The sequence below is a fragment of the Struthio camelus genome, chromosome 4 (assembly GCF_040807025.1).
Source record: "Struthio camelus isolate bStrCam1 chromosome 4, bStrCam1.hap1, whole genome shotgun sequence".
NCBI classification, from domain to species: Eukaryota; Metazoa; Chordata; class Aves; order Struthioniformes; family Struthionidae; genus Struthio; species Struthio camelus.
Window position 1 is genome coordinate 39,166,248 of NC_090945.1, and position 20,526 is coordinate 39,186,773.

The 20,526-nt window shown below is 38.4% G+C and overlaps 1 protein-coding gene across 1 annotated transcript in view; it reads right to left on the reverse strand.

Annotated features, from left to right (window-relative positions):
* DCHS2 (dachsous cadherin-related 2) overlaps positions 1-20,526 on the reverse strand; it is a 111,991-nt gene that overhangs the window by 24,863 nt on the left and 66,602 nt on the right. The window contains exons 5-12 of the mRNA XM_068941047.1: positions 18,535-19,554; positions 16,926-17,113; positions 16,071-16,170; positions 9,994-10,151; positions 8,007-8,847; positions 6,644-6,883; positions 719-853; positions 269-478 (exon numbers count right to left, since the gene is read on the reverse strand). Of these exons, the coding sequence (XP_068797148.1) occupies positions 269-478; positions 719-853; positions 6,644-6,883; positions 8,007-8,847; positions 9,994-10,151; positions 16,071-16,170; positions 16,926-17,113; positions 18,535-19,554 (2,892 nt within the window). The remainder of the gene's footprint in view (positions 1-268; positions 479-718; positions 854-6,643; positions 6,884-8,006; positions 8,848-9,993; positions 10,152-16,070; positions 16,171-16,925; positions 17,114-18,534; positions 19,555-20,526) is intronic.

The window sequence follows — 20,526 nt, forward strand, 5'->3', positions numbered from 1 at the left end:
CGTCTTTCCAACATTTGATAATTTTTGTTTTCCTTTTCTGTACTGGTCCTAATCCAGAACACAGACTGAAAGTATTCCTAGAAAGTCTTTATTAATAGAGACAAAGGTGTAAAAGGTTTTTTTTTTTTTTTCCCTGTTCACGTGAAGAAAGTGCGTCTACAAGACAGGAGCTGGGCAGGCTAGGTAAAATGAAGCCTATTCTAAATCTTGGAACTACTGTTTATATACTTCCTAATTTATATTATTAAAATGATACGGCATAACTTACCAATTATTTCATATCTTAAGGTTCCATTATTGCCAGCATCCACATCTACAGCCAAGGCAGTGTGAATGATAGAAGGCTGTTGATTCTCTGGAATACGAATCTCAGAGACAGGAAAAAGAAACTTTGGAGAGTAATCATTTTCATCCAGAACTTTGCAGATAACTGTTACTGTGCTTGATAGTGAAGGAGTTCCACTATCTCGAACCAAAACTAAAATTAATAAAAAGAAAAAAAAATTATACAAAGGTTGTGGGTGCCACAATTGACACTCCTTAACAACTTCAGAATAGCAGAATATTTGCGCGATGCAAAAAGGACAAAGCTACTCTCTGTTCCTGAAAGATTTACTACTTCTATCCAATTGAGATGACAAGAAGAAAAGATAACACTGATAATGACACCACCCATTCTCACTTCCCATTTTACACTGTTCCCATTTTATACTGTTACCTTTAATATAGAAAACCTCCTCGGTTTCCCTGTCCAGTGACACTGTTGTCATGACCTCTCCACTGTCTGAGTTCATCCTGAAATTCCCATAACCACTTCCAGGTAAGATTTCATACTGAAGCAAGGAATTCAGTCCTTAAAAGCAGAATGGAAGTCTTAGTGAAATAGCCATTCTCCTCACATTCTACTATATATATTTATCTCTCTCTCTTCGTTTCCAACTGGGAAATGGGTTATGGATGAAGTTATTATTATTTTTATGGCTGTGAGTAACTGATTTTTCATTACCTCAAGAGATATATATTTAAAATTTAGATTTCCAAAATCCCTGCTCAGGTGTTGCTTTGTGCCTAAGTTTTTCAGTCACTCAAAGCAATCCCAGTAACATTTGTAGGTGCTCAGGGCACATCTCCACTGTGCAACAAGACGCTGCAAACAAGCTGATGCACCACCATGGTGCAAGACAGCATTAACTTAAATCTTGGAAGCTATATATTGTCTGGTGCTCTCCCGGAGGTAATTAACTATTTCTCAACAGGATGTCAGGGAGAACACCACACTGCTGTGGCAGTTCTGGTTCTCAGCTTCCTTCATTCGGAGCTAACACAAGTATCTCTATACAGTACAACACAGAGAACACAGAGAGCAGTATAAACACAGAGAAAAGATCTGCCTAGAAGTTCCAAATATTTGTAATATTGAGCAGGCAGGTGCCTAAGTCCCATTAAGATTCACATAGTAGGCATTTCCAAGATGTTTTCTGCATAAAAGACAATTTGGTCTCAGACCTTTTAGACTGTTCCCAGTTGTAGCCAATATCTGAAATGATAATGTTTGGTTTTATTAAGTCTTGTAGGATTTCCAGAAGTGATGATTAAAGATTTTTCTTCCTCAAAGCTTTTCTGAATATCAACTCCATTCACTTCCTAATTAGACCTACCACTTGTATACAGTGCGTGATCATTAGTCCTTCTGTCTCTAATAAGCAGAGTAAAAGTGTAGTGGCCTTTTAAAATTTTTCTTTCAAAGCTGTCTGCCTGTGTTGAACAAGAAATGTGATTCCACAATCTCTGGGACTGAATGCACCCTCAGCAAGTTCACAGATGATACAAAACTGGGAGAAGTGGCTGATACATCAGATGATTGGTGATGAGGCCACACCTGGAGTGCTGCGTCCAGTGCTGGGCTCCCCAGTACAAGACAGACATGGAGCTCCTGGAGAAAGTCCAGAGAAGGGCTACAAAGATGATGAAGGGACTGGAGCATCTCTCACATGAGGAAAGGCTGAGGGAGCTGGGCCTGTTCAGCCTGCAGAAGATGGAGGGGGGATCTTATCGATGTATATAAATACCTGAAGGGAGGGTGTCAAGAGGTTGGGGCCAGACCTTTCTCTGTGGTGCTCAGTGACAGACAAGAAGCAATGGGCACAAACTGAAATACAGGAAATTCTATTTCAACATAAGAAAAAACTTTTTTACTTTGAGGGGGTTGAACACTAGAACAGGTTGCCCAGAGAGGTTGTGGAGTCTCCATTCTTGGATATATTCAAACCTGACTGGATACAGTCCTGGGCAACCTGCTCCAGGTGACCCTTCCCCTGCTTGAGCAGAGAAGTTGGACTAGATCTCCAGAAGTCCCTTCTAACCCCAACTATTCTGTGATTCCGTGATTCTTATCCATTATGGATACAAAATAATTTCTTCCGTATTTCTGGTAATTTCAATATCCTTCTGAGGAAATATAATGCCATCTCTATCACTGGTTACAGAGTAAGATTATTCACATTATTACATTTAATGAATCTAATCATACCTTATACTTGAAGGGCAGCAATCATTCATCTTGTACCATTGTGCTCGTTTATTTACAGATTTTCGTAAGTTCCATTCGATCATTTTTCTATGTTTTTTTAACCAACAATCAGTCTTTTAGTAGTGTAGGGACAGTTAGTGCACCTGGAAAACTACAGCACTCCTAGAAATACCAAAACTGTTATTTGGAGTTAAACACTGCATGCCTGTTCTCATTCACTGCAGTGGAAAATAGGACAATCTACAACAGAGTCGATGGAGAAACATCAATGTGAGAGAAGAAACAGACGCTACAATTTTTAATGCCAATGACTGCCTTGTTTTGCTTTTGAATAGCTTTGCTGAACAGTTGGCAATGCTACTGAAATGTGATTCAAAGAATGACTAGTGTAAATGCATTTGTATCTAAACTAATTGAGGGGAAGGACATATTCAGAAAATATTCATAAAAAATCTTTCTACATAGGAGAAGGAAGATGAGTTACAGAAATCCTTCCAGCTTTCCAGAAGGAAGGAGAAAAATCACAGCACCAAAGACAATAAAGGAGAATGTCTTGCAAAATTTAAGGTTTACCAACGCACTCCATCCAATCCATCAATATCAGATACCACTCAACTACGTTTTTAAAAAGATCTTGGCAGTTCTGTCTGCATTTATCTAGCCTTAACCAGCAACAGGCTACACCTGGAAAAAAATACACATGACACAGTAGGGATGACGTTAACTACTAGCCTTTGGTCTTCTGCAGCTGAGCAGCTTTGACGCAGTGCATTCACTGGCAGATTTCACAATGGACATTATTTACAGTCAGTGCTGAACAAACCCACAGGTGCCATAAAACTTGACTATTCACACATTGTTGAAATTAAAACACCCCTAACTACATTTATTTATCAAGCATTTACTGCCTCCTTTCTGGTATCCAGCTGCTAGGAGCGTATGTCTAGCAGAAGAAAAAAGCTGCACACCTGACACTGCCCAAGAGAGGAGAACCATGACTCCATATTCACATACCATGAGCCTGGCGTAGCAACTGACACGTTTGCACTTAATCCAACCTGCTGGTTTATTGAATAATAGTGCTAGTTACCTTTTGGGGGCTGAAATTACAAACTGAAATGAGTAACTGAAACTACTCCCTCAGTACATTAAGAGCTGCAAGAGAAGCTAAGTCTCCTTAGGCTTCCTTGCCACGAGCCAGTGACAGGGACCCCTTCCCCTCCAGGCCAAACGACAGGGTGAATTCACGGTGCTTGAGCTTCAGCTAGCGAAAAGCTTTAGCTCCCTTCGCTATTCTTCCACCACAGCACTGGTAACGCTTGCATTTTTAGGGCACCACCACAGCTTCTCTGGAGCAGCAGCCATGAATATTACGCTCTGAACAGGTCTAGTGCTAGCACTAGCGAAGAAGCAATGGGAACAAACGCCCGTCCCCCAGCTCCCCAAAAATTCTGGCTCAAGTCCCATCTTTACAATACTAGTGTTATCACCATGATAATCTACAAATATGAGCAAGGCAGCATTTGTAGAGAACGGCAATAAGCCCCTTTAACTCTCTAAGCTAGCTGTCCCTATTAATCTGAGATTTTTCTCATAATGCTCCCGACAGAACAACAACGGTGAACAGCAGCTTAAAAGCAGGCCTTGCAAATGCTAGTTTAGTTCACTCAGAGCTTCTGCAAAGAGACATCTCCAGCCGAATCCTCGACCTAGCTTAAATATTTTGCGGATATCTTTTGTTTTCCTATATATTTGTTCCCAGCATTTACTTGTATTACACACTTGTATTCATTTGCACTGCACAATTAGATCTTGGCCTTAGGGCAGGTGGGGAGCTCCCATCCAGTGCAGAAAGTAAGCCAAGGTAGAGTTGTAGTAAGTGCAACTGTAGTAAGGCATAGGTGGGAGCAGGTGGAACAGGATGTTTCATGGATATCAGCGTGGAGGAAAGTTGTTACAGGCAAAAAAGTTAGCAGTGATTTCCACAAAAGACCTTTTGAAGTGGCAGCAAGCTTAAAGCTTGGTTCAAACAAAAAGTAGATTACAGCTGCTTGTTTTCCTTCTTCCTTTCACAGGGAATACATACAGTAGAAAAACAAATGAAACAAAAGGATGATGATGGCTGCAACTGTCAGCAAAAATAATTCCTCCCTGTGGTCAGTCAAGGAACATATGAAGTGACAAAAGTTAGTGAAGGGAAGAAAGTCCTCTACTGAGACCAGGTAAATATTACTGGGATGTGAAGTGCAATTTAAAGAGCAAATAAAAATAGTGTAAAAATTGTGATGTAAAAAATAGAGAACAGCATGAAAGGAGTGTCTTCATTGTAAACTTCTGTCCCAAAAATATAAGAAAAGTGAGTAGCATTATGTTTATATGACTCTTATATAAACCCTCATCTTCTTACATTGTGAGCATCACTTTCAGTATTTGTTCAGAATAATACATACATACATACATACATACATACATACAACCGCAGGCCAAATCACGTAAATGCGAGAAAAAGCCCCAACAGAAGGACTGTGGTTACTGGAAAAAGGGTAAAATTAGGGAAAATTAAAAAAAAAGAAAAGAAAGGAAAGGAAGAAACCACAAACCACAATACTGCTCCAACCCAAGGTGTCTGCGCAGTGAGCTGCATCCTGGCTAGAGCCATGTGCCATCCCCTATGCTTGGATTGCCCTTCCTCATCCTGCCAAGTCACCCCCGCTCCCTCCTTCTAATTGCTCCTAAAATTTCCCTTCTGCTGTACTTCCCACAAGATATGTAATAAATAAATACAAGGGATGGAGAGAGGAGGGAGAGGAATTCAAGCAAATTCCTATTTCTTTTCTCTATTAACTTGCAGATTTTTACATCAAATACTTTGCCTTTGTTTTTATAGTGTGATCCATAAAAGAAAGAAAATACTTGGAAGAGTGAGGTACAGGGGTAGACAGCAACACTGCTCAGCTGTCATGAAGACTTTCCTAGACAGGGCTACCCACCCATTTCTATTTTCTAAATATTTTACATTCTTGTGGGGAAATGTCTCTTCTATGCAGCATCTCTGCTGAGCTATATATCTCACACCAGCTTTTTGTAATCAATATGAGCTTTACAGCTCAATAGGAAATTTTACTGGATACTGAAGATGATTTTGCTAACAAGATCTACTTTTTGGATAGCACAGCCTTACACCATTCTAAAAACGTGCATAAAGTGAACATACAGTAAAGAGAAAGTCATTCACATAGCTGAGATAAATTTTTTGCCAATTGCAGCAAGTTTCAATATTTAATTCTCTTTTCAGATTTTATTTTTACTGCAGACCATAGGCTCTGTACAACTGTTTCACATTATACCAGCTGTAAATACTGTGCTTGATATTACTGAAGGCAAGATCCTCTCCAACACATAGACTACCTGTAACATCATATGCATTTTAGATATTTCAAAAGAGTAGGTAATTGAAAAACTGAAGGGAATTTTCTGTTGCGTAACAAAGGCTCTGTCATGTTTACACATTATCTGCGATTCAAAGAGCATAAGAACCACACTTCTTCCTCATCCACTTTGCACAGGTTTGAAAAACAATGCATTAACTTTTAATGTATGTAAAACCACATCTGAAATCCAGAGTGGCTTCTAACATTCCTTGACAGCTCAACTACCTGGAAAATGTTGGATGACAGTGCCCCTCTCTGGTCAGAAAAGATTAGTGCATACTTGCTGGTTCTGTTACAAAACACAGGGCGCTATCTAGTAGACTATTTTAACAAACATTTTGACTGAGAGAAACAAAACATTCAAACGCTGACTTTGACTGAGTTGAACATTGCTGGCTGATTTATAACCACAGTCGTGTAGCTATTTTCACGTGAAAGCTAGAGTATGTTGTACTGCTCTGCGTCATCTGAGCACCCAGGGCTAACTCAGTGCACAAGGCAGAATCCCTCAAAGCTTTGAATAAAGGATGAAAGTCTGAGCCAACAGCCATGTTTTGAAACTCAAACTCCTACATTACCTTGGGAAAAGCACAACGGCTGTACATGCAAGCACATTAAGCAGCAAGATTTGATTGGTCTATTATGTCCACAATGAAATTAACAGCAAATGAACTGAAATTACCTGAATCTCTATCCACAGCTTCTACCTTTACGACAAACTCCCCTGGATCTTGGTTTTCACAGACTGCAGTTTCATAAAATTGCTTCAAAAATACTGGTCTCTCATCATTCACATCAAGAACATTTATAGTCAGAATCTGAGTTGCAGAGAGAGCTGGGGTGCCATCATCAAGAGCCATGACAGTCAAACTGTAGCGTTCTTGAACCTCACGGTCCAAAAGCAGGGCTGTAGATAGTAGTCCTATTATAAAGATTGGAAGGATTAAAAAAGTATTCTACTCCAGCTTAGGGTCCCAGGTGTTCCAGCGTTCACAGGTCCAACATAGCACCACAGAAAATACTGTGCCAGTGCTACAAGGCTTCCACACTTTGGAGTCAGTCATTACCTCTGACTCCCTAATTGGGCCAGAAATATTCATTTTGACCTCAGGGGAAATTGGGATTCATGAAACAAACACGTTAGGTTCAAAGAGAGATTTCTTTTTATTTAATTCTTCTCTCAGAGGGCTTCGTAAATATAGAGCAATGATACAGAATATACCCTCTTCCAAGTCAAATGTTGTTGTCAAATGATCGGCAACAGGTAGAAGATACCTTTTCCTCACTCTGCTCTTGCTGTGAATCTCTATCTATACTCATGAAGAGTTTTTCCATAAAGTTTTACACCTTTACCTATGTTACTAAAAAAAGAATATAAGTCTTCTTTTGGAAATCAGTTCTACAATTAGGAACTCTACAGATCAAAGAACAGACAGGTATAGCACACAGGAATTAAAATCAAAATAAAAACAAATAAAATTGCAGCTATTCTGGTGAGATTTGCAGTCTTGTGCAGATGTCATAATAGCCGAATAACTCATTCAGGAACCAGGGAATTTTAGAGGCCTGAAGAATGAAATTCAATCAACACTTAGAACCTCCACAGACCCTTTTCTATCCAGGGTGTAATGAACAGTCCTCTGAAATTGGTTTTGCCTTTCCTAGCCTATATACTTATATATACACATACCAACATATGTGTGTATACATATTTTAAGTAAGCATTGTGTAAAAAACAGCACAAAATAGTTCACTGCCCACACTTTCCTCCCACATTACTTAATGCACTGCTGGAAGGCACTCCAGCACATCTACACAACACAGTACGGTACCATGCAGACATTGCTGAGCTAACTTTCACTGAGCTTCCATACTGAATGTAGTACGGCCATGGCCATGTGGTGCTCTGCCCAAGATAATTAACCTTGAGGACAACAGACAAATATTAATCTAGTATCTCAGTACAAAACTGCATTATATACACTGCCAGATACTACCATAATAAGCACAGTATGAGAAATTATAGAGAGTAGAAGTTACAGTACCTGTGACCTCATCCAGTATAAATGCTTTGTTTTCGTTGCCTGAAAGAATGTGAAATGTTACTTGTCCATTTCTTCCTTCATCTGGATCCTTTGCAACTATGCGGTGAACAAGGGAGCCCACTTCCACATCCTCCATGACATAGGAAAGAGGGGAAGACGTAAAACTGGGACTGTTGTCATTGATATCTAAAACGACAATTTTCACGGTCAGGGAATCAAGTCTGCGATCAGTCAGATTCATTGCCTGGTCTGTTGCAGATACCGTAAGGACAACGCAGCGAGTAAGCTCTCTGTCTAGTGGAAATGCTGTGATCAGGGTGCCGTACGAAGGGTGAATAAGAAACGGATTTTCACCTAAGCTACTCATTTCCATGGAATACTGTATTTTGCTGTTCAGAAAACTGCCATCTCCATCTTTTGCATTGAATGTGTACACCAGAGTGCCAACAGGTACATTTTCCTCTATGCCAATCACTATGAAGTCATCTTGAAAATATGGAGAATGGTCATTTCGATCTTCAACATCAATACTTAGGAAGACAGTGGTATTCTGTGGAGAATTATCATCACAATTCTTTATAGTTACTTGCAAAAGGAAGTGAGAAGCTGTTTCATAGTCAAGTTCCTTGGAAAGAAAAAGATCTCCTGTCAAGCTATCTATTTCAAAATGAACATCATCTTCTTCTTCAGCGATACTAAAACGCAATTTCCTATTGTTTATCAGATGATTATCAGGCAACTTTACAGAATTCAATACTTGTGCAGGTTTAAAATTTTCAGGTATGACAAAGTGTTTGAAGTCTTGAGAGAAGACAGATCTCCCTTTGGGAAGTGGAATTACCTGAAACAAAAGCACAAAGACTGTAATAATTTCCCATTGGTATTAGGAATATTGTAACACAAATGATTTTCCTTAACTGAGGGTTCAATCATCTATTATTTGTGACTATATAACTATCCTAGGTATGTCTCAAAGCCAGCAAACAAACTCAGCATGCTCTGTAAGTTCAGGAAGTCCTTAGCAAGCAAATAATCCCATAATTCTCTCACTTTCACATAAAAAAAGTAACAAGGTTGTCTCCCACTTTGAATGTCAGGCATCCACAGGCAGAAGTCTCAAACACTGCTATCTCTGCCCTACTCTGAAGCACTTCCATTCTTTTTCTGCGTACGACAGCATCAGCATCACAGTGCTCACAGAGAGAGATTTGACACAGAAGTTACGGTACACGGTTCAGTTTGCCAAACTGAAAATAAGTAGTTGATTTTGTTGAGGGTTGTTTAAATCACTATACAATTATTTCATTTATTACAGACTGCTGTAAAGTTCTAAATTAATGTTTTCATTTGAAAAAATCTTTATCGATGTGAACTGCGTTTGCCTTGTGTTGATTTAAGCATTTTTCCAAGCAACCTGAAATTGGGTACCATGAAAATAGCAGTTTTGTAGATACTCAACGATAAACAGCAGATGACTGGCTGCAGAAAGAGCACACACTGGATTTCACACTCCCATGCATAGCAACCCTATATAACCAGCACAAAGGAATGAGCTATCCTTATATTGGTTTACTGGGAGGAAATTCAGAAAAGGGAGCAATGTAGTGGAGAAACAGTATCTGCTCTAACAGCCTTTTTTTTAGTTTCTTTCTCTCATTTTAAGCCCCTCCCTATATGTGCTTTTCATTCTGCCTACCTTGGTATTTTCCCTCTCTTCCAGTGTTCATAACCACCTCCTACTGAAGTACAAATATTGTGTATTTGCAAGATGACCCATAATGCTGTTGTGGATTCAAAACAAATCACAACTTAGTTTGCCCTCTGATTTCCCCACTCAACAGAAAAGTGGCTAGACTAAAGAAAATTATGATGTGATGATGTGCTTATAATTTTGAACGTTTCCTTTCTTCAGCTGATTTTCAGCTTGTGTTTTGAAGAAACTAAGCATCTATCATAATTTTTCTATCTGTACAAAATAAACAAGTACCTGGATATACACAGCAGCATGTCCTTGAAGTGAAGGCATTCCCTGGTCTCTGGCTGTGATGACCACTCGGTAGTTTGATCTCTCAGCACATGACAGAGACCGAGTTGTTCTGAGCTCTCCACTGACAGTATCAATCTGGAAGTACCTCATACCTTCTTCTATAGGGAAAAACAGATATCGGTTATTACAGAAGCCAAATGCCTCTCTTCAGTTTGCCAAATGCCTCCACAGTACGGATCTATGCACTTTAATTAATGAGTAAAAAAGATCAGGGCCAACAGGAAAAGAAATCGACTCCTGTGGATCTCTCAGGCTCGTCTGGATCTCTTGTTCTCCCTTCATCAAGTGCATAACAATTACGATCTGCTTAGTGTGGAATTAACAAGCTACAGAGAGCAAAACCAGAGTACCAAAGCAACCGCTCACTTCCGCGCTGTCACTCACATCAGTGGTCTGTGCACAAGGAGAGAAGCAGACAGCCCAGGACTCCTGCTTCTACCTCCAACATAAGCTGGCAGGCAGGGCCAGAGAGAGAGAATTAAGTCTTAGTGTTTGAACTGGCATGAAGTGACAAGAAAATTATTCTAGATACGTGGCTGGCTCAGCACCCTCACAGACTAGGAGACAGCAAGGAGACTGATCTACCCCCAGGATAGAGTAACTACAGTGATGGAGCCCTGCACTTGTTCCGAACAGGAAATTAACTGGAGGAGAGCTAAAAGCTTGCGATGATTTGTTCCAACACGACATGCGAATATTAGAAATCACGCTCTCATCTTTCGTTAAGGACTGGCCACATTGCTAATAAAATTAAAATTACTACTCATTAAAATTACTACTAGCAGGTATATCATATTACACTTATTCTAGAGTTGCAGAGAAAAATTCTACTACAGAATGGTAAATATTATTTGTGACTTTCCAATTTTCAGCAAAATGAGCAAAAACCTGTTACTTGGTATACACTATTAGAAACTGAGAAAATTGAAATTATCGTTAACTTTTCTTTTAAATTACTAAGCAAACAACTTTTTGCCACATGAATTTTTAATAAGGTGTGCTAGTGGGTCAAATAAAGTCATGTAGCATAACAGCTGCTATTCTAATAAGCAACTGCGGTAAAAATAAATTCAATGCAGATGTAGTACACAAAACACCCATAAAGAGCTTTATTTCCATAGGCACCTAAGTGAGCATGGAGCTGTTTATGTTCTCCAAAACTGCACATGCAAATTAGCTGCACATATAAGCGTTCATTTGCGTATCCAATTACCTTACTTGTGACTGTAAAATACTTGCACCTGAAGAATTTGAACAAAAATTGAGAAGGCTAGTTAGAAAATAAGGCTTTCACCATCAACACATAGGAGTTTTATCCAGTATTGTTCTCTGTTACTTTTGAGAGACTATAAGGTTTTTCATGGGCCCTAAGTCCCTTCCGGGTTGACTCGTGCAGTCTGGAGCATAACAAGGAAATTGCTAACAAAAGGAAACAATATATAGAGACAAAAGTATTGAATAAGACAGTCCTGCATTCTGCATTTTTGCATGAGAGTTTAAAAATACTGATGCTGCTTTATTACTGTTTTCATAAATGGCTTTTGGTTACTTTTCTGTTTTAGGTCTCAACAGCACGTGTCACTACATTCACAGCTATCCTATTTTGCTGTGTATAATGTTTCACAACCTAAAATCCCAGCTCAGCAAAAGAGTAAAGGAGATATGAATACACAATGTGAATTATATACGTATATTTTTAACATTCTGCTAAAACAGACATTTAAAATAATGGATACTGAGAACTAACAAGAAAAGAAACTAACAGTGAATAAATGTGCATGAAAACTATTCCCTTCATTTTTCTACCAAAATGGAGTTACAGTTACCAAATTGAACCAAAAAACTAGAAAACAAAAACACTGCAAGTGCATAACTACAATCTGAGCCAGAGGCTATAAGGATTCATCCTTGCTTCAGTAGTGACTGAGGACAGTTAGTACCTCTTAGCATAAAGACCAATACTTCTTATTTCAAATAACAGAGAGCAGGTAGTTATGCTTAATTGAAAGAGGTGTCAGCCAACAGAGCTTTCAAAGTGTTGAAGCTTATTTGATAAGAGAAAGGAATGATCAGAATCTACTTTTCTGAATAAAACTAAGATAGCTGATCAGAAAAGAAATGGCGTCATTCATTAAAGTCCGCAATTTCACTAAAATCTAAATATTTCATGAAACAGTTTTGCACATATTTTGCTGGAGAAAAAAGTAACAAGTGTCTGATCATTTTGGAAAGAGGTATTTGTATAAATCATTACAATAAAACACTTTGGAATTTCCATTTTGAAATTCTCATTTTCCTATTTTTATCGGGTATTGTAAAATCAAGACAGCTGAATTCTATTTCGCGACTGTTTTTATCAATCAGTTTTTTAATTCACCCATGGAAATTTCAAAAGCATGGCAGTTTGGTGTCAAATCAGGAAAGAAAAAACCCTTCAAGAAATGGATTTCCCTTCATCTACAAATAACCTAAACAAACCTATCATTTTAGATTTTGTTGCTAAATCAGCTTCTTCAATTCTGAATATCAAAAGTCTGTCAAAGACAGGTCTGATTTTTCTGTGAATTTAATAGATGACGTGTACTAAGAGAACAGACAGATCACTTCTAAATATTTTTGCCCAAGACTGCGGAGGCAAGTGTATGTGAGTGGTAACTTGCTCACTTTCTGAATACACACCAAATCCTCCCCATCATTCTTTCGGAAGTTCAAAGGGAGGAATAAGGGAAAAGGTGGCCACACACAATGTGGCCGTGAACCTCAGCAGAACCATTCAAGCCTTCTGGGGACCCATAATTCAGGCAAAATAGCTTAGAACCCTAGACACAAAGCAACACTAGATTTTCCCCAAATATCAGTGGCCTCAGCAGGCAGATATTATTAGTTAAATATTTTTATCTAATTTCCTGAAGAACTATATCTTATCTACATTTAAAGATACTTAGGACCTCGGTCACCTTATCCTTCTTTCAGACAAAGGATAACTGATGATGCTGAGAAAAGAAATGTTTCTCTTAATTAGAAAAGATGACGACAGTGCCATGGCTCTCAAAGTGCTTAAATGCCACAGTGTGGCTATAGAAATGTAGCCCTCTTCAAATCTAGGAATCTTCTTTGAATTGCGCTTGCAGGTCATGCTAGAGAACTAGTACTGGCGTTTTACTTGTCCACAGACATGGACACGACCCTGGCCAATTCATGTGTCGTAGCAGCGTAGGGTATTCTTCTCACAGCATTCTGGTTATCCACTTCTAATACACCCCCAGAATCATGTCAAACGTCACGGTGAAAGCCTGTACTTTGCCAGTGCTCACCTTAACACATAAAGCAATAGTTTATGATGCACAATAAATGCAGATTAATCTTTGTTATAAATGTTACAGTATAATCTATTGACAATCAAAAAGAAGGCCAGGCAAATCACTTACCGATTGCCAGCACTATTAAAGGACACTACATATGGAGGGGGATTCACTTCCTCCTGATTTCAGTTATTCTTTCAGGGATGATACAAAAGCACAGGTATGACCGTATGATCACAAATCTCCATACATGAGAATATTTAAAGGATGATTTATTTTGATTTTCTTGGGAGAGGGAGGAGAATTTAGAAGAAAATATTTCTACTTCAAAGGCTAAAATTTACCTTTTCTGTAAACCTCACGGTTCCTTCACAGATTTTTCCCTTACATAATTTGTGAGCATTTATCATTAGGCTTCCTGATTAATAATCTATTATTTTAATATGGGAGTCTCATTAAGGTCTCCAGAACATTGAAAATTACTCAGTGATGAGGTCCCTGAGGAGTTTACAAGCTGAACAGCTGACACTGATACTCATCACTCTGGATCTCACAGCAGTCCCTTAACTGTTGAAAAGAGCACTGGTCTGCATGCACTCCTCCAATTAACCTGATGTCTATGTTTAACAAATATAGCTGTAAATCAGATCATATTTCTTCTTTAAATTTCAGTACTGAACAATGTCCCAAGACTGGAAAATATTATTTTAAATATAAACCAGGCAAGAACTTCACCATGAAACAGAGGACCAGATGTTAAAGGCTGTGAGCCAACTAACAACAACAACAACAACAACAATCAGTATCAGAGAAGCTGAGCTGTTTCTGGATTTGTTTATCAGGAAAGCATCTAGTTCAGAGGTTGGAAGCATTCTTCTAGAGCTTTTGCTGCTGTTTTTGCTTTTATCCTTCTGTCCTTTCTAGAGACAGCATTTGAAAGGTCAGTCATATTTTGAGTCTTGAGTCATTTTAATAATTTGAACTCTTACTTTACTCCCCTCTGTGGCTCTACAGTGAAGCCACTAAGAAAATCCAGTTGCTGTTTGAAGGAAGGGCATATAGTTAGATATGCAGAGAGACAAAAAAAAAAAAGAAGAACCCTTTCTATGTTGGCTGGTGATCACCCTTCAAACAAAGGGTTAGGTACTACCTATTCTATAGTTAGATATAGATAATTCTTGCAAAAAGCTTATCAATCACAATGCAGGAATCTACAATTCTCTCCAACTCCCTCTGAAAGAGGTGGTCACTTGTCTCCAAATTCAGGCAATAAAGGTATGGCAATAAAACAACCCTACATACCTTTATTACCTACATACTTTTCAATGGCAACATTTTCAATAAAGTTATTAAATGTCTTAATTTTTAACGGATCTCTTGGTGAAAGATAGCAGAATCAGTTCTCTGGCCCTCTGAATTTGAATCTTAAAGTCCTCCCACTACCCCATGGAAGTCAAAAGGATACATATAATATAACATAATCCATAGAAATCTTTCAGTAATTTCAGCCTTGCCAAGGAAAGATTACAGCTTCCCTTTCTCTTCAGAGTGAGGCCTAACATACCTTTATGGCATTTAGTTTTCTTCTTTACTCTGAAGTGACAAATAATCATAACAAGTTTAAACCAAATGAGCATACATTTGAGCTCTACCTACACAAAAAGGAACACCTGAGAAAGCGTACTAGCAGATGGTAATAACCGAAATGTGTTTTTGCTCTGCATGACTTCAGTGAAATAGTATATTATAATGTGCAAATTACCACATATTAAAAATGTCAGTCTTGAAAGATACTGATTACATAAACCCTGTAGCATAGAGCAGGTATAAAACATGTTGTTACAGCACCCACATGTAAACAACTTGCTGACAGATTTTTAGAAATAGTTTTGTTCTTGACGTCTCTAGCTATTTTCAGCAAGTAATGATATAAAGCAGAAGGAATTTTCTCCTCGTTGTTTAGAGATGGAGTTCTCTTGCATAAAAGTGTAGCAAGTGGTATGTGACAAAAGCAGAGATCATATCTGTCTCTTGTCAGTATTAATGTCCCAGTCCCACTCATATTCTAATTAAGAACTGTTTTGCTCTTGATTTCACTGGAAACAAAACTAGGTCCTAAAGCATACCCCAGACGTGAACTACTAGATATAGCAGTTAGGGGGAAAATTGAGAGAGAGGTTTTTTTAAGCTGCTGCACCATGTCAAGCTAACACAATGCTAAACGAAGGATGAAACATGACCTAAAAACCACAAGTCTCATTGTCTGCGTGGATTATCTGTTGATCCTTCTGATCCCTGTCTCAGACTGTCATGAACTGTTCTTTTAGCAGGAAAATTTTCAGTTGGTCATGGGAACAGGGAGATCATCTTTCCTTTCAGATGTTAAACAACTGCCTGAAAGACTAAACTGTACTGTACAAGATCATGGTCCTAATCTTGCGTGAGTGCTGTTTGGACATTTTCTGGCTGGCCCTACAAGCAACTGAATCCTTGGCAAGATGGGGCGGAGGGTGAGGGGAGGGGAGGAAGATTGCTGCTCATGTCTCCTCAAACATTAAATAAGACATATAACAGTCTTGATTCCGACTTACACCGGCACCTTTACTCTAACCGACACAAAATAGAAATAAAATCCGGCAAGTCTTCTTGCACCTCTAAAACTAATTATTTCAATGTGGGTTTTTTTTTCTTATGAATAACACTTTAAATTCTTACCTGATTCTATCGAATACAACGCTACACCGTTGCTCCCAGAATCAAAGTCTTTTGCAAAGATAGTGGTGATGAGTGTCCCTGACGGCTGCCCTTCCAAAACCTGTCATCAAGCAGTTTATATATAATTTGCAAATATAAAAGAATATCAGGGAGCTTTAAAACAAATTCACTTCCCATAAAGCAAGTCTTTAATAGTAGTTATGTTTTCCATTTCAGTAATGTTCACACTAAGTAATACAAACAAACTATTTCAGAAAATGGTCAAATTAATACTTTTCTAGCAAAACCCATCATGGTCAGAATACAATGCTAATTCAAAAATCATCAACACCGTAGATTCAGAGGCCAGAAATTAAGAGTCTACTACATACGTAAAACAGAATTATATGTATATTCTTTAAAATTAACAGTCTGTGAGAAGTCTAACAACTTTACATATTTTGAAAGTTTCAGATATACCTGATTCTAAATTTAGAAATGTCTTACTTCTTTATTTTTGTGTTATCTTCTTACTGTTTTACTATTTTGTCAGTTCTATAGTAAAACAGCAATTTAAATACTTTAGAAATAATATTTCTTAAAAAATAATTTGTAAATAATTTATTTCACACCAGTCAAAACCCTTTAGGTTCGTAACTGAATCTTAGTAACAATTCTTATTGTTATCATCTGCTTCCTTTAATAATGTTCAAGTAACAGTCAGATTACATGCATTCCAGTAAACACCACTGTGTTATATAGATAGAAATCTGCTTTACAGTTGGAGCTTTTGCCACAAGGTGGTGCTCAGAACAAGTCTTGAAAGACAGCATAACTAGACCAAACCGGAAGGTTACTGAAACAGCTAGCACAAACCTTGACGTTTAGTTCTTTTCCAGATGGAATCTGTGGGAAGATAGGCTTATTATCATTGATGTCAGTGACTGAGATATACACAGTTGTTGTGGCATTAAGCCGCGGTGACCCATGATCAGTCACTAGTACAGTCAACTGGTGGTGAGTTTGTTTTTCATGGTCTAATGCAACCCAGTTTATAATTTCACCTGATGGACAAAGAAAAAGGAGGAGAAAACGAGTGAGATATTGCTATATGCTTGCATTAATCTTACTGTATGCAATTATATATTTAATTGAATATGAACTAATAATACCTGTCTTTTGATAAACCTTACTTCTTACACTAAAATCCCAGTTTACCAAACTCCGTTCCACAGAAACGTTTTGTGAATAAAAGTTTGCATTTGTACATTAGTATTATATTACATTCTTTACTGCACTTCGGATGCCCCAGAGCAAAGGTATAAAACAGTATAAACCAACATCCTGACCTTCCAAAGAAATCCATCTGGCCTTTTCTTCACCATATTTCAGGATAGATAATATATGAGCACAGACTTTTAATTGCTCACATATGGCTTTTAGTATGCCCTTGGGTTAGGAAATTCTCAATACGCCTGTATGATAATCAGGAAGCCTCATGTTTACTACACAATTTGGTAAACCCAGTGAATAAATCTGACCCAATCTTCTCTCCATCTGCTCAACCGAACTCAATATATCTGAAGATTTGCAGTTCACCAGTCCTTCACATAGATAACCTTGTACCATTTTAAGATAATCTTGGTTAATTCTTTGTATTGTCTGCCTTTAAACTTTTATAAAGCTACTCAACAAGAACCTGCTTTGAAATGACAGTTTTATTTTGAGATTCAAACAGAGAAATTCTAGAAGAGCCTCCTCACCCTCAGTGAGGACAGGACATCTGGGAAGCGGAGTTTAAAATAGCAAATCTGTGCTGCTTAGATGTTCTTTTGCTAAACTGGATTATTTACAGTGCCTGTGTTCCTTATAGGAATACCCTTCCACTCGACTTCCCATGTTGTATTCTGTATTGTTATACTGGGCGGACAAAAAGTCTATTACTCAAGGCATTTGGGATTCACTGTGGAGTACACTTTGTACAGTGAAGAATTTGTCTCAGTCAGTTTCCTTTGTGGTGCCATGAACAACATGCGCTCAGTTTCGATGCAACTTAGAAGCTTTCACAAGCATGTTTTAAAACACTAACTTTCAAATATCATAGTTATCTTTATAGTTGTTTATGGCTGATCTGTACTTTTCAGCTTTACTTGATCACAGGCAACTAGAAGTTCTTCCTCTGATCTATTGAAACTATTACTTAAAACTCCTCCTTTCCATTTGCTACATTCAAACACTTAAACTTAGAAGCAAGTGACCAGAATAAAGTGCTAAAAAATCAAATCCTAAGGGTTAGTTTATTCTTCATGAACATGCATTAGGTTTATTTCATCCCCAAAGTTATGAAGCTTTGAGTTAGAATATTCATATACCAACCCAAGAGATTCACAGCAGTTCCTGAACTTAACGCATTACTTCTATTCCCTTAGAGGAAAACTGCTTTCCAAAAGCTCTATTAGGCAGAATACAAATCACAGAAGGCTACCTGTGTTGGAATTCATCTTGAAATATTTTCCATCAGACAAGAGGAAATAGGAAAGCTGTCCATTTCTTCCTGAGTCTTTGTCAACAGCTGTCACGGTGCCAACCACACCCCTGGGAACTGGATTTTCCTCCATTTCAAAGAAGTAGCTCTCACGTCTAAACATGGGGGAATTATCATTTTCATCCAGGACATTAACTATTACTGAAGCACTTGCATTTTGCCTGGAACTTTTGTCCTCTAACGTGCTGACCAGTGCTCTAAAACTTAGTACCTCTGCACATTCATAGTTCAAGTGTTTTCGCAGATAAATCCAGCCAGTATCAGAGCTGATACCAAAAGCAGCAGAATCTGTGCTAGACTCTAGGGAATATGTCAGCTTGGCAGTGACATGGTGTGGATCTAGTGAGTGAGCTTGAACTTGAAGGATTTGGGCACCTAGTGAGGAAGCTTCACTGATTTCCACTTGATACACCAAATTTTCAAAAGCCAAAGTGGGGGCCATCTTCTGCTCTTCAATAATCACGGACAGCTTCAACAAAGAACTCAGAGGAGGGCTGCCATGGTCTTCGGCTGCTATGTGCAGAGTATATTCCTGCTGCTTATCGGCAAACACTGTCCTGGTGAGGTTTACCACTCCAAGGCTCGGATCAATGCTAAATGCATTTGATTGCTTGCTTGCAATACTATATTTGATTGCCCCATTTAGGCCACTGTCTTTATCTTCTGCATGAGCAATGTAGATAGCTGTGCCAGGAGGCAAGGTATGTGAAATAATTACTTTTCCAGACTTGGTAAGAAATACTGGAGGGTTGTCATTGACATCTATCACAGATATGTTGACTTGGGTGCTACTGTAGACACTGGCGTTACCCAATTGTGACTGAACAGTGAGCACCACAACAGATTGAGTTTCATGGTCAAGCTGTTTTTTGGTGCGGATGATACCAAACTGAGGGTCAACAGAGAATCTTCCATATGGATCACCTGAGGAAATTCTGTAAGAAACCACTTCTAAAGAATCTATAAATAGAAACAGGAACAACAACAACAACATGTGAGAAAGTACGAAAGTGATAATCTGAAAGCTTGTACGAAGATTTGGGAAGAAGGCGTGCCATTAAATTCAGCTGAATAAATGTAACCTACAAAGATATTTGTCTTTCTTAGGTTTTTATGGTTCCTTGTTCCTGTCCCTAGAGCCCTTCAGTAAAATAAATACTGCACAGCGTTGATCTGACTGTATACAGTTTGCACACTTATGTGCTATTTGACTTTCATCACTAGTATGATAAATCTCTACAGAGCAAATACTATCTCCCTCCTGTTTTCCCTTCATCTAAAAATACAGAAAAATACTCTCATAAATTACCTTTAAGGGAATAATTTCACTACATACAGGGATTCGCTATAACAAGGAATAAAACAGATGGCAGTTCTCTGAAAGAACTGCATTTTACTGAACTTACTGTTCATGCATGACCATTGCTATAACCTATACATGCCAAATGCTGACCAAAATTCTTTTCCACAGTTCCACACGGTTCTGGCTTAGCAAGGTACTACCTCACCCTGGGGACTGTGGTCAATGCACTCTAACTCCAAGAAGAAAGTAAGAGGATCTGCCTAATCACAAATTCTTATAAAACCTCTCCCTCTATTACCTTATGTGCAGAGATCCATAGTCAAGTTGGTATGCAGACCCATGTTTCCACTGTTCTGCATAAGAGCCAAACATGTAAGGCGCTCATGGTCAGGGTCTCTAATGGCTACAAGGGGCCCGGAAGGATTAAACCCATTTCCCTCTCAAAGTGATGAAGAAACCAAATGGATTACATAAACTTTTAAAAAGCCCCATAAACACCTGTCTGGATTTCAATTTAGAAAGTAATTTAGAAATAATTCAATTTAGAAATACTTTTTTTTTTTTGCATTAGGACACCATCTAGATTCTCGAAAACTTCTGAATACCTTCTGTTTGCTCATCAGTATTGC